Source organism: Theropithecus gelada, chromosome 18 (assembly GCF_003255815.1).
Source record: "Theropithecus gelada isolate Dixy chromosome 18, Tgel_1.0, whole genome shotgun sequence".
Lineage (NCBI taxonomy): Eukaryota > Metazoa > Chordata > Mammalia > Primates > Cercopithecidae > Theropithecus > Theropithecus gelada.
The window spans coordinates 52,477,807-52,492,232 of record NC_037686.1 but is presented as its reverse complement, the minus strand read 5'-3'; the positions used below and the strand labels follow the sequence as shown (position 1 = coordinate 52,492,232).

At 40.7% G+C, this 14,426-nt stretch overlaps 1 protein-coding gene across 1 annotated transcript; it reads right to left on the bottom strand.

Annotated features, from left to right (window-relative positions):
* Window positions 1-2,334: 2,334 nt before the first annotated feature.
* On the bottom strand, window positions 2,335-11,062 carry LOC112611328 (glutamate dehydrogenase 1, mitochondrial-like). The gene is made up of 2 exons (XM_025365030.1): window positions 11,054-11,062; window positions 2,335-2,769 (listed from the first exon to the last, which is right to left on the bottom strand). Exons 1-2 carry the CDS (start codon window positions 11,060-11,062, stop codon window positions 2,335-2,337), a joined length of 444 nt encoding a protein of 147 aa, XP_025220815.1.
* Between the last annotated feature and the right edge of the window lie 3,364 nt (window positions 11,063-14,426).

The following is a 14,426-nucleotide window of genomic DNA, read 5'->3' as shown; positions in this document are numbered from 1 at the left end:
ACCATGTTGGCCAGGCTACTCTTAAACTCCTGACCGACCTCAAGAGATCCACCCTTCTAGGCATCCCAAAGTGCTGGGACTACAGGTGTGAGCCACGGCACCCCGCTGGTCTTTTTGTTACTGATAATTTGATGGATAAAACAAGGCAAAACATAACTTATTTTACTTGTATTTTGCATTTCTCCTACTATGGGTGATATTGAGTAACTTTTCATCTGATTTCTTCTCTGTGAATTGTCTCCTTATACTTTACCCAATTTTCTATGATGTTGTTGTTTTTCTTATTGGTTGGCAGGAGCTCTTTATATATTAAGTTAGTTTACATTTTGTCTGAGATATGAGTTACAAATATTGTTTTTCCGTGTATCATTTGTCTTTCAATTTTGCTGCTTATGATGGTTTTTGCCATGCAAAATGTTCTTTTAATGTTCTTTTTTTTTTTGAGATGGAGTCTCACTCTGTTGCCAGGCTGGAATGCAGTGGTGAGATCTTGGCTCACTGCAACCTCCGCCTCCCGGTTCAAGCAATTCTCTTGCCTTAGCCTCCCGAGTAGCTGGGACTACAGGCTCTAACCACCACACGCAGATAATTTTTTTTTTTTTGTATTTTTCATAGAGACAGGGTTTCACCATGTTGGCCAGGATGGTCTCGATCTCTTGACTTCGTGAGCCACACACCTCAGCCTCCCAAAGTGCTGGAATTACAGGCGTGAGCCATAGCACCTGGCCACAAAATGTTCTTATGGTTTAGGTTTTCATGTTATGCTTAGAAAGGACTTTCCTTTTCTGAGGTTATAAAACGAAACTATTAAGTGGTTTATTGGAGTACTTTCTTGGATAAGCTTTTCAACTTAAATATTTGATCAGTCTGGAATTTGTAGTGTTTTCACTTTATTTTTTCATTTGCTGAATTGTTCTGACATCATTCATTCAATAATGTACCTTTTCCCCATGTAAAATGCCGCTTTTACTATACTGTAAATTATTTTGTCTTTTGGGTGGCAGTATAGGTTTGTTTTCCATCCCTGTTGATTTACAGAGATGAGAAGATTTTTTTTGTAAGATAGACTTTTAATAACTGCTTTTATTACCAGGTTAAGTCATGCAGTTACAAAGTAGTAGAAATTTCTGAAAGGGCATTATAGGTTTTTTTAAAGCTAATTTTTGCATGTATTATTATCTAGCATTTGACTGGAACACTACTGTTCAAAAGGACCTGGCCAAATAATTCCCAAACAAAACACTCAACCCAAGGTTGTTTTCAACCCATTGTTTGTGAAGCTGAGTGCAGAATGTAAAGACTCTAAAAGAAGAGAACACAAAATCAGGCTGAGTAGAGGCCATTAGCAATGCTCAGGGCCAGCCAATCTCCAAACAGGGAACCCAAGGGTTTTTGTTTTTTTTTTTTTTCTTCTGGAACATTCTACTTGAATTATTGTTCAATTAGTCCACCATAGACCTTCAAAAGAGAACAATTTGTTAACATTATAGGGAGGTTACTGCATTCTTTGGACTGTGTGTCATAATTATAGTCAGCAAACTCCGACAATCTTCACAGAAATAGCCTCCATCATTTTTGTAGGTATGAAGATAATTTAATTCTCCATAGGGCTTGTTATTTTTGCTGGATAACAATACATGGCTAATAAGCTCTAAATGATACTCTTTTATTATATAAAAATACTAGCTTTTAAAATTTATTATGTTTATAGGCATTCACTGCTTGAATCAAGGTTAGGCTTGTTAAGAGATTAAAAGCAATTTTATTACAGCAGCATTACTTATTTTTTTTCCAAAAGAATAAAATTAATAAGCAGAAACAGCTTTTATTTTTGTTTGCATCCTATAAAATTGAGTTATGTTGCTTCAATAACTCATGTGAGGACCATGCCACCTTCTGAAAATGCTACACACCTACTTCTAAATATGTTAAAAGTTACAGCATGTCCCAGTCTTGTCCAGAGCAAAAGACTTAAGCATCTGATTGCTCTTGACTGTGCCTTGCCTGGCAACAGTTGCTGACTGTGTTGGGAAGAGCCACAGAGCAAGGCTGCACAGCCAGATGAAAGAGACTTTTTATGTAGAGGCAAAACACCTACATGTTTCTCTCTCCAGTGTCGGTGATTTCTACTTTCACACTCATCAGCTTGTACATGATCTGCTAGCCTTAATTTCTTTCTCCTTAGGGGGCTGATTTGGATCGATTTGTTAAGAATGGTGTCCATTATCTAATGAGTCAAGAGAGAAGGGGATTTCTGTGGCAACGTGTCAGCCAGTGGTAGGTCTGCAGAAGTTACAGGTGAAGAGAGTAGCAAGGAAGTCACCCACGAGCCATCTACGTGAAGGTCACACTGGCTTCATTGTACACTTTGAAGACTTTCTTAATGGCGTTGACATAGACGGTGGTCCTCGTGTCCAATCCCAGGTTAAACTTCATGGCTATGCACATAATTTGTCTGGCAGAACTCTCCATTGTGTACACCAGGTCAGCGTGCATGGTGTCTTTCTCTGATGCACCTGATATCCTGTCTTGGAACTCTGCTGTGGGTATAATGAGAATAGTTCCACTGTGCTTTCCAAACGTTCTTGCTAAATTCTCTTGAACAGACATGAGCAAGTGGTAATTAGAATCCCTTTCATATTTGAAGGTCAAACAGCCATATCTGACATGATTTAGATTCTTCAGCCACTCAAAGTAGGACACTGTCCCTCCTTTGGCATTCAAGTAGAGATCTGGAATAACCATAATGCTCCTGACTTCAGTTCCTCCCTGTCACACACACATTGCTAGTTCTCCCATCTTAAAAAGTCCCTCTCTGGACCTCACTTTGCCTCCTGCCTCTGCCAACTTCTCTCATTTTTCTTTCATTAAGAAACCCTCTTGAAACAGTTGTTCATATGCACTATTTTCACTTTCCCTCCTTCCATTCTTTCCTGAACCCACACACACTGGGCTTTGCACCCAGTACGCCACCAAAACTGTCCTAGCAAAGGACACCAATGACTCAAGGTGTGATTTGCCCAGGACTGTCCTGGTTTGCACCTGTTGTCCTGGCATAGTTATGGTGTCTCCTTTTCCTCTCAAAGGGGATGTATATATCTCATACATACATGTGTATCTCATATATATATGTGTGTGTGTGTATATATATATAATCTCAGATATCTGTATGGAGTAGGAATAGTCTTTTACATAAGAGGCTATTCATTCATATCCACAGTAAAGTTATCAATTTCATACATTTCCATTGATGTAATACTTTTACCTAATCTACAATCCATATTACAGTTTCGTCAATTTTGACCTAATAATTTCCTATAGAACATCATTGTGTGCCACACATCCTTGTCCCCCATCATAGACTCCAGTCTAGGGTCAGGTATTGGATTTATTTGCAATGTCTCCTTAGCTTCCTTTAACCTAGAACATTTCTTTGTCTTTTACAACATTGACATTTTAAATTTTATTTTAGGGGATACATGTGCAGGTTTGTTACCCGCATATATTGCATAATAGTGAGGTTTGTGTTTCCAGTGAACCCATCAACCAAATAATGAACATTGTACCCAGTAGGCAGTTTTTCATCCCTTACGCCCCTAGTGATCTCCCCTATTTTGAAGTCCCAAGTGTCTATTATTTTCATCTTAATGTCTGTGTGTACCCATTGTTTAGCTCCCATGCAGTATTTGATTTTCTGTTTCTGAGTTATTTCACTTAGGATAATGGCCTCCAGCTCCATCCATGTTGCTGCAAAGATATGGTTTCATTCTTTTGTATGGTTGTATAGTATATTCCATGATGTCTATATACCAGATTTTCTTTATTCAATCAACTGTACAATATGAATATTTTTGACAAATAGTCTTCCTTGACTTTTTTTTTTAGGTTTTCTTATTATTATTATACTTTAAGTTCTAGGGTACATGTGCATAACATGCACGTTTATTACATAGGTACACATGTGCCATCTTGGTTTGCTGCACCCATACACTCGTCATTTACGTTAGGTATTTCTCCTAATGCTATCCCTCCCTCAGACCCCCCACCTCCCGACAGGCCCTGGTGTGTGATGTTTCCTGCCCTGTGTCCAAGTGTCCTCATTGTTCAATTCACGCCTATGAGTGAGAACATGCGGTGTTTGGTTTTCTGTCCTTGTGATAGTTTGCTGAGAATGATGGTTTCCAACTTCATCCATGTCCCTGCAAAGGACATGAACTCATCTTTTTTATGGCTGCATAGTAATCCATGTGTATATGTGCCATATTTTCTTAATCCAGTCTATCATTGATGGACATTTGGGTTGGTTCCAAGTCTTTGCTATTGTGAATAGTGCTGCAGTAAACATACATGTGCATGTGTCTTTATAGTAGCAGGATTTATAATCTTTTGGATATATACCCAGTAATGGGATCTCTGGGTCAAATGGTATTTCTAGTTCTAGATCCTTGAGGAATCACCACACTGTCTTCCACAGTGGTTGAACTAATTTACTTTCCCACCAACAGTGTAAAAGCATTCCTATTTCTCCACATCCTCTCCAGCATCTGTTGTTTCCTGACTTTTTAATGATTGCCATTCTAACTGCCATGAGATGGTATCTCATTGTGGTTTTGATTTGCATTTCTCTGATGACCAGTGATGATGAGCATTTTTTCGTATGTCTGTTGGCTGCATAAATGTCTTCTTTTGAGAAGTGTCTGTTCGTATCCTTTTTCCACTTTTTGATGGGGTTGTTTTTTTCTTGTAAATTTGTTTAAGTTCTTTGTAGATTCTGGATATTAGCCCTTTGTCAGATGGATAGATTGCAAAAATTTTCTCCCATTCTGTAGGTTACCTGTTCACTCTAATGGTAGTTTCTTTTGCTGTGCAAAAGCTCTTTAGTTTAATTAGATTCCATTTGTCTGTTTGGGCTTTTGTTGCCGTTGCTTTTGGAGTTTTAGTCATGAAGGCCTTGCCCATGCCTATGTCCTGAATGGTATTGCCTAGGTTTTCTTCTAGGGTTTTTATGGTTTTAGGTCTAACATTTAAATCTTTAATCCATCTTGAAATAATTTTTATATAAGGCGTAAGGAAGGGATCCAGTTTCAGCTTTCTACATATGGCTAGCCAGTTTTCTCAGCACCATTTATTAAATAGGGAATCCTTTCCTCATTTCTTGTTTTTGTCAGGTTTGTCAGAGATCAGATGGTTGTAGATGTGTGGTGTTACTTCTGAGGCCTGTGTTCTGTTCCATTGGTCTATATATCTGTTTTAATACCAGTACCATGCTGTTTTCGTTACTGTAGCCTTGTAGTATAGTTTGAAGTCAGGTAGCATGATGTCTCCAGCGTTGTTCTTTTTGCTTAGGATTGTGTTGGCAATGCGGGGTCTTTTATGGTTCCATATGAACTTTAAAGTAGTTTTTCCAATTCTGTGAGGAAAGTCATTGGTAGCTTGATGGAGATGGCGTTAACTCTATAAATTACCTTGGGCAGTATGGCCATTTTCATGATATTGATTCTTCCTATCCATTAGCATGGAATATTCTTCCATTTGTTTGTGTCCTCTTTTATTTCGTTGAGCAGTGGTTTGCAGTTCTCCTTGAAGAGTCCTTCACATCCCTTGTAAGTTGGATTTCTAGGTATTTTATTCTCTTTGTAGCAATTGTGAATGGGAGTTCACTCATGATTTGACTCTCTGTCTGTTATTGGTGTATAGGAATGCTTGTGATTTTTGCCCATTGATTTTGTATCCTGAGACTTTGCTGAAGTTCCTTATGAGCTTAAGGAGATTTTGGGCTGAGATGAAGGGGTTTTCTAAATATACAATCACGTCATCTGCAAACAGGGACAATTTGACTTCCTCTTTTCCTAATTGAATACACTTTATTTCTTTCTCTTGCCTGATTGCCCTGGCCAGAACTTCCAACACTATGTTGAATAGGAGTGGTGAGAGAGGGCATCCTTGTCTTGTGCCGGTTTTCAAAGGGGTGTTTCCAGTTTTTGCCCATTCAGTATGATATTGGCTGTGCGTTTGTCATAAATAGCTCTTATTATTTTGACATACGTTCCATCAATACCTAGTTTATTGAGAGTTTTTAGCATGAAGGGCTGTTGAATTTTGTCAAAGTTTTTTTTCTGCATCTATTGAGATAATCATGTGGTTTTTGTCATTGGTTCTGTTTATGTGATGGATTACATTTATTGATTTGCATATGTTGAACCAGCCTTGCATCTCAGGGATGAAGCTGACTTGATGATGGTGGATAAGCTTTTTAATGTGCTGCTGGATTTGGTTTGCCGGTATTTTATTGAGGATTTTCGCATTGATGTTCATCAGGGATATTGGTCTCAAATTCTCGTTTTTTTTTTGCGTCTCTGCCAGGCTTTGGTATCAGGATGATGCTGGCCTCATAAAATGAGTTAGGGAAGATTCCATCTTTTTCTATTGATTGGAACAGTTTCAGAAAGGATGGTACCAGCTCCTCTTTGTACCTCTTGTAGAATTCAGCTGTGAATCTGGTCCTGGACTTTCTTTGGTTGGTAGGCTCTTAATTATTGCTTCAATTTCAGAGCCTGTTCTTGGTCTGTTTAGAGATTCAACTTCTTCCTGATTTAGTCTTGGGAGGGTGTATATGTCCAGGAATTTATCCATTTCTTCTAGATTTTCTAGTTTATTTGGGTAGAGGTGCTTATAGTATTCTCTGATGGTAGTTTGTAATTCTGTAGGATTGGTGGTGATGTCCCCTTTATCATTTTTATTGGGTCTATTTGATTCTTCTCTCTTTTCTTCTTTATTAGTCTTGCTAGCAGTGTATCAATTTTGTTGATCTTTTCAAAAATCCAACTCCTGGATTCATTGATTTTTTCGAAGGGTTTTTTGTGTCTCTGTCTCCTTCAGTTCTGCTCTGATTTTAGTTATTTCTTGCCTTCTCCTAGCTTTTGAATTTATTTGCTTTTGCTTCTCTAGTTCTTTTAATTGTGATGTTAGGCTGTCAATTTTAGATCTTCCCTGCTTTCTCTTGTGGGCATTTAGTGCTATAAATTTCCCTCTACACACTGCTTTAAATGTGTCCCAGAGATTCTGGTATGTTGTGTCTTTGTTCTCATTGGTTTCAAAGAACATCTTTATTTCTGCCTTCATTTCATTGTTTACCCAGTAGTCATTCAGGAGCAGGTTGTTCAGTTTCCACATAGTTGTGTGGTTTTAAATGAGTTTCTTAATCCTGAGTTCTAATTTGATGGCACTGTGGTCTGAGAGACAGTTTGTTGTGATTTCTGTTCTTTTACATTTGCTGAGGAGTGCTTTACTTCCAATTATGTGGTCAATTTTAGAATAAGTGTGATGTGGTGCTGAGAAGAATGTACATTCTGTTGATTTGGGGTGGACAGTTCTGAAGATATCTATTAGATCTGCTTGGTACAGAGCTGAGTTTAATTCCTGGATATCCTTGTTAACCTTGTGTCTCGTTGATCTACCAATGAGATCTGTCTAATATTGACAGTGGGGTGTCAAAGTCTCCCATTATTATTGTGTGGGAGTCTAAGTTTCTTTGTAGGTCTCAGGACTTGCTTTATGAATCTGGGTGCTCCTGTATTGTGTGCATATATGTTTGGGATAGTTAGCTCTTCTTGTTGAATTGATCCCTTTGCCATTATGTAATGGCCTTCTTTGTCTCTTTTTTTTAAATTTTAATTTTAATTTTTTATTATTATTATTATACTTTAAGTTCTAGGGTATATGTGCATAACGTGCAGTTTGTTACATATGTATTCTTTGTCTCTTTTGATCTTCGTTGGTTTAAAGCCTGTTTTATCAAAGACTAGGATTGTAACCCCTCCTTTTTTTTTGTTTTCCATTTGCTTGGTAGATCTTCTTCCCTCCCTTTATTTTGAGCCTATGTGTGTCTCTGCACATGAGATGGCTCTCCTGAATACAGCACACGGATGGGTCTTGACTCTTTATCCAATTTGCCATTCTGTGTCTTTTAATTGGGGCGTTTAGCCCATTTACATTTAAGGTTAATATTGTTATGTGTGAATTTGATCCTGTCATTATGATGTTAGCTGGTTTTTTTGCTCGTTTGTTGATGCAGTTTCTTCCTAGCATCGATGGTCTTTACAATTTGGCATGTTTTTGCAGTGGCTGGTACCGGTTGTTCCTTTCTATGTTTAGTGCTTCCTTCAGGAGGTCTTATAAGGCAGACCTGGTGGTGACAGAATCTCAGCATTTGCTTGTCTGTAAAGGATTTTATTTCTCCTTCACTTATGAAGCTTGGTTTGGCTGGATATGAAATTCTGCACTGAAAATTCTTTTCTTTGAAAATGTTGAATATTGGCCCCCATTCTCTTCTGGCTTGTAAGGTTTCTGCTGAGAGAGATCTGCTGTTAGTTTGATGAGATTCCCTTTGTGGATAACCTTACCTTTCTCTCTGGCTGCCCTTAACATTTTTTCCTTCATTTCAACCTTGGTGAATCTGACAATTATGTGTCTTGAGGTTGCTCTTCTCAAGGAATATCTTTGTGGTGTTCTCTGTATTTCCTGAACTTGATTGTTGGCCTGCCTTGCTAGATTGGGGAACTTCTCCTAGATAATATGCTGAAGAGTGTTTTCCAACTTGGTTCCATTCTTCCTGTCACTTTCAGGTACACCAATCAAACATAGATTTGGTCTTTTCACATAGTCCCATATTTCTTGAAGGCTTTGTTCGTTTTATTCTTTTTTTCTCTAACTTTGTTTTCTCACTTTATTTCATTAATTTGATCTTCAATCACTGATATCCCTTCTTCCACTTGATTGAATCAGCTATTGAAGCTTGTGCATGTGTTACGACGTTCTTGTGCTGTGGCTTTCAGCTCTATTAGGTCATTTAAGGTCTTCTCTACACTGTTTATTCTAGTTAGCCATTCATCCAACCTTTTTTCAAGGCTTTTAGCTTCCTTGAAATGGGTTAGAACGTTCTCCTTTAGCTCAGAGAAGTTTATTACTGACCTTCTGAAGCCTACTTCTGTCAGCTCATCAAAGTCATTCTCCCTCCAGCTTTGTTCTGTTGCTGGCGAGGAGCTGTGATCCTTTGGAGGAGAGGAGGCACTCTGGTTTTTAGAATTTTCAGCTTTTCTGCTCTAGTTTCCCCCCATCTTTGTGGTTTTATCTACCTTTGGTCTTTCATGTTGGTGACCTACAGATGGAGTTTTGGTGTGGATGTCCTTTTTGTTGATGCTGATGCTATTCCTTGCTGTTTGTTAGTTTTCTTTCTAGCAGTAAGGTCCCTCAGCTGCGTATCTGTGTATCTGTTGGAGTTTGCTGGAGGTCCACTCCAGACCCTGTTTGCCTGGGTATCACCAGTAGAGGCTGCAGAACAGCAAATATTGCTGCCTGATCCTTCCTCTGGAAGCTTCATCCCAGAGGGACACCCACCTGTATGAGGTGTCTGTTGGTCCCTACTGGGAAGTGTCTCCCATTTAGGCTACACAGGGGTCAGGGACCCACTTGAGGAGGCAGTCTGTCTGTTCTCAGAGCTCAAACGCCATGCAGGGAGAACTACTGCTCTCTTCAGAGCTGTCAGGGTCATTTAAGTCTGCAGAAGTTTCTGCTGTCTTTTGTTCAGTTATGCCCTGCCCACAGAGGTGGCGTCTGTAGAGGCAGTAGGCCTTGCTGAGCTGTGATGGGCTCCGCCCCGTTTGAGCTCTCCAGCTGCTTTACCTACTCAAGCCTCTGCGATGGCAAACACCCCTTCCTCCACCAGGCTGCTGCCTCACAGGTGGATCTCAGACTACTGCGCTAGTAGTGAGCAATGCTCCGTGGGTGTGGGAACTGCCGAGTCAGGCACAGGAGGGAATCTCCTGGTCTGCCCATTGCTAAGACTATGGGAAAAGCCAGTAGTTGGGAGGGAGTGTCCTGTTTTTCCAGGTACAGTCTGTCATGGCTTCCCTTGGCTAGGAAAGGGAAATCCCCCAATCCCTTGTGCTTCCTGGGTGAGACGATGCCCCGCCCTGCTTTGGCTCACCCTCCATGGGCTGCACCCACTGTCCTTCCAGTCTCAATGAGATGAACCAGGTACCTCAGTTGGAAATGCAGAAATCACCCGTTTTTTGCGCCGATCATGCTGGGAGCTGCAGACTGGAGCTGTTCCTATTCAGCCATCTTGGAACGGATCTTTTCTTTCTTTCTTTTTTTTTTGTTTGTTTTGGAGACAGAGTCTCACTCTGTTGCCCAAGCTGGAGTGCAGTGGCATGGTCTCGGCTTACTGCAACCTCTGCCTCCCAGGTTCAAGCAATTCTCATGCCTCAGCCCCCTAAGTAGCTGGGATTACAGACATGCACCACCACACCTGGCTAATTTTTGTATTTTTTAAGAGACAGGTTTCACCATGTTGGTCAGGCTGGTCTTGAACTCCTGACCTCAAGTGATCCGCCTGCCTTGGCCTCTGAAAGTGCTGGGATTACAGGCATGAGCCACCGTTCCTGGCCTCCCTCCACTTTTCTATCCAGAATATTCCTTATTTTCTGTGAATCACAGCCTCACTCTTAATTGCAGAGCTTCACTGCCTCAGTGGGGGCTGAACAGAAATTGGTGGCCACATTCCTTCCTTAATCCAGAGAACCAGGTCCCAGGCTCCCTGTGTGGTCCTCGGTAGTGGAGTAGGGGGTGAGGGAGGGAAGGAAGCCCAAGTTCTTCTCACACACAAGCTCAGGGATTCCACTCTTCCCCAGAGATCACTACACATGCTAGAGTACCTGGTCTCAGAGATCTCTTGGCTTGGTCACTGACTGACCTATAATTTTGGGTCACAGGGATGTGTGTGGATTGGCCTGGGGAGGAGCTCCTCAGGGTCATGGGAACAGAGAATGAATCTTAATGCCTCTGAGCTGGCTCTGCCCCATCTGCTGTCCCTTCCTTCCTGCCTCCTGCTTTTCCCTAGCCACCCGGTTCCCTCCAGTGACCACTGCCAGGCTCTCTCTGGACTACCGAAAGCCACCTAGGGTTCTGGGCACACATGCACTGCCTCTTGGGAAACAGCTCTTTGGGGCTGTCCATCCTTCTCCTTTCAAGGACTACAGGAGCTGCTGTTTACCCGTGTCATGCTCAGAGGAACCTTGGAGTAAATGGCATGATGCTATTTCCCCAGCTGAGCAAGAATGACTTTGTTCTCATATGAGGGCCCCTAAATATTTGCACCCTGTTAGGACTGGGGAAAGACGTCCTCCAGCCAGGCTTACCAGGGAGTCCAAGGTGCTTTGGTAGAGTGTAGCCTTTGACCATCAGTCCTTGTTGCTGTAATTGGCCTCGCAGGAAGAAACCTTGGTTGGGGTCTCCCACCATGGACTGGTCTTGTTTGGTTCCCACTCAGCTTCATTTGTTTGGAGTAAGGCTTGTGAAGCCTGCTTCTCCTTGTCTGCCCCAGTGAGGAGTCTCAGTGAGTACTCCTGGACCAGCCTCAGCCACTCTCACCTTCCACTGATTATTTTCTGGTTTGAACCCCTCACCTACCAGCTGAGCACTTGTTGATTCTCCATCCTACTGAGCCTGCATGAACCTGGGGACCCCCAAAGAGCCTGCCTACTTATTTCCTGAATATTAGTTTACAAAAAGATTGACACAACTAAAATCTCTTAAAGCTGGCAGGCAGAAGCCCCTGCCGTACCCTGGCATGTCCCTGTTCACTGGAGCCCTGACTTAGCAGAAGGACTTACCATGGGGGATATGGGAAAAACTCTAAAGAGGATGCTGAGGTTCCTGGGAGCATCTTTCCTTCCTACCCATCCTGAATCGGACTGGCTCTGCTATGATTAGGAAACTTTTGTCCTATGCACCTCTGTGAAGTGGGAATTTTTGGCAACTGCTTTGTTCCACAGAACAGCTTAGCACCAAGAAAAGCATCACGTTGATGTCTTCACAAGGTCTCTTGATCATGAGCAAATTATTTGCTGCTCACCATAAGAAAAAATGAACTTTCCCTTTCGATTGTGGAAAAATCAAAGGAAAAGTGAAATTAATGGATCAAAGAGAGCTTGGACAACAAAATGAATGAAGACACTTACTTTCCAAAAGCATGTTTAAACACTTTATTTAGAAAACATTCCCAAAGTTTATAAATAGTGCATAGCTATCAGTTCCAGCATCAACCTTAGAGAAGCACTTCCAGGTTTCTGACCATGTTTCTGTGACTGTGGCCAAATGGGTTTTGGAATGGAAACTTTTTCTTTTTAATCTGGCATATTGTTGTTTCTTCCATGGCCACAGTATTTCTCTGGAACATGGGATTACTCAATCAATGAATATTTATTGAGTAACCAGACAACCAATGAAAAAATTAGACTTGGGTCATATTGTATTCCGTATTCTTGGTAGATTTGCCTTAAATACTTAAGACAATTAAAATCACTAATGGTCACGTTTGCTTTGGAGCTTAGAAAAAGAATCTACTTGGTTAAAAAAGGAGACACATGCCCATGTACAAGCAGATACATACCTATGACATTTGGCAAATAAAGAATTCGCACACTCAGTTGCCTCATTCCAGTATCTACTTATGATCTTTTCTCTCCATTTTAGCTGTTCTCGTTAATATGTCAACAATGCCCATAACACCCACTTGAAACTGGGAGCCATGAGAATTAAATTTCAGTCTCTTCAATTTCCTGTAGAAACAGGAAGGCTGTATGAGATTGCAGGCTCTGTAAGTCCAAGAGACTTAAGTTCAACATAAACAATGTGTATTGAGGAAAGCTGTATGCATACTTATATTTTTAGTAAATGGGTGTTGTGGGAGTCATTAGTGCTATTTAACAATATTTCCAATTCTCCTATAGCTCGGGACGTGGAAAAATTTCACTGCTTTGCCAGTTTGCAGTTAGGGTTGGCCATGTGACTTGTTTTAGCCAATACCATGTGAGCAGAGATGATTGTTTTTGGGCAGATGCACAACTTTCCATGTTCCTTCCCATTTCCATGGCAACTGGTGATGTTCCAGTTCACAGAAACTCCATTCACATGGATCTTTAAGTGAGGATAATATAAAAAAGTGTCCTCTGCTGACCTGAAATGGACACAGGCAACAAATAATAATTCATTCTAGGCCACTAAGATGTTGAATTTTTTTTTTTTTTCCTGCAGTGTAACCCTGCATATGCTGAATAACACAGAAATTGGTACATAGAAGTGGGCTATGGTTTTAACTAAAGATCTAAAATAAATTCTATTGGCTTAAGGTCCAGGTATTGAGTGGCAGGAAACTGTGCATGCAGTAACTTAGGATGTAAATTATTCTCCTGATAAGCTTTTGCCTCTAGGAGAAGAGATTGAGAGAGAAGATTATTGTTAGTATAACAGTATGTGCTTCGGTGATGGCTGTTTTTGGCAAGATGTTACAAGAAAGAGGTAAGCTCAAAAAGAAATTGGCTCATATTCAAGCAGGAATGTCAGCAAATAGAGTTCAGGGACTTATAAGCCTGAAGGAAGACTCCGTTCTAAATAGCAAATATAAAATTGAGAAAAACTTCAGGAGCAGGGACCAACCGAAAGTCCACCATGCATCAAAAAACACAGTAAGGATGCCATCATCACGCTTACTGTTGAAACCTGTGAATACAGATGTTTCTGAGTAACAGTTCATTTAGTGATATCGTGTCCAAAAAACTACCTTCACTTGTAGAAAATGACTCAGGGAAAAGAGATTGTGTATGTGGTTCTCTCATTGAAGCCTGAAAGCGTCAGGAAATTGAAATTAAAATGATAAAGAGGGGTGGGAACGTAAAAGCCAAAAAAAAAAAAAAAAAAGTCAATATGAGAATTGTATCTCAAATTGAACTATGGTTATTGGCATATAGAGCTGGCTAGAGTAAAATAAGAAGCTATGTTTTTGACAAAAGTGGCATTGACAAAAGTAGTATCAATCAGTCTGGACTAAAAAATATGGTGATTGTGTAAAACTTAAAATGGCTTTGGGACTCCAATCATCTAAGAGTAGGAAGTGGGCTGAGAAAGCTGTACCTCTCCAAGGAAGAGACATTCTCATCGCCCAGTGTCTTAGTTCTTTTGGGCTGCTGTAATAAAATACCACAGATGAGTCGCTTATAAACAACAGAAATTTATTTCTCAGTCTGGAGGCTGGGAATTCCAGGATCAAGGCACTGGCAGATTTAGTGTCTGGTGAGGGCCCAATTTCTCACGGATGATGACTTTTGGCTCTGTCCTCACATGGTGGAAGGGGCTGGCTAGCTCGCTGGGGTTTCTTTTATAAGAGCACTAATCCCTCATGATGTAGTCACCTCCTATATTAGTCCGTTCTTGTACTGCTCTAAAGAAATACCAGAGACTGGGAAATTTATAAAGAAAAGAGGTTCAGTTGGCTTATGGTTCCACAGGCTGTACAGGAAGCATGATGCTGGCATCTGCTCGGCTTCTGGGGAGACCTCAGGAAACTTTCAATTATGGCAGGAGGTGAA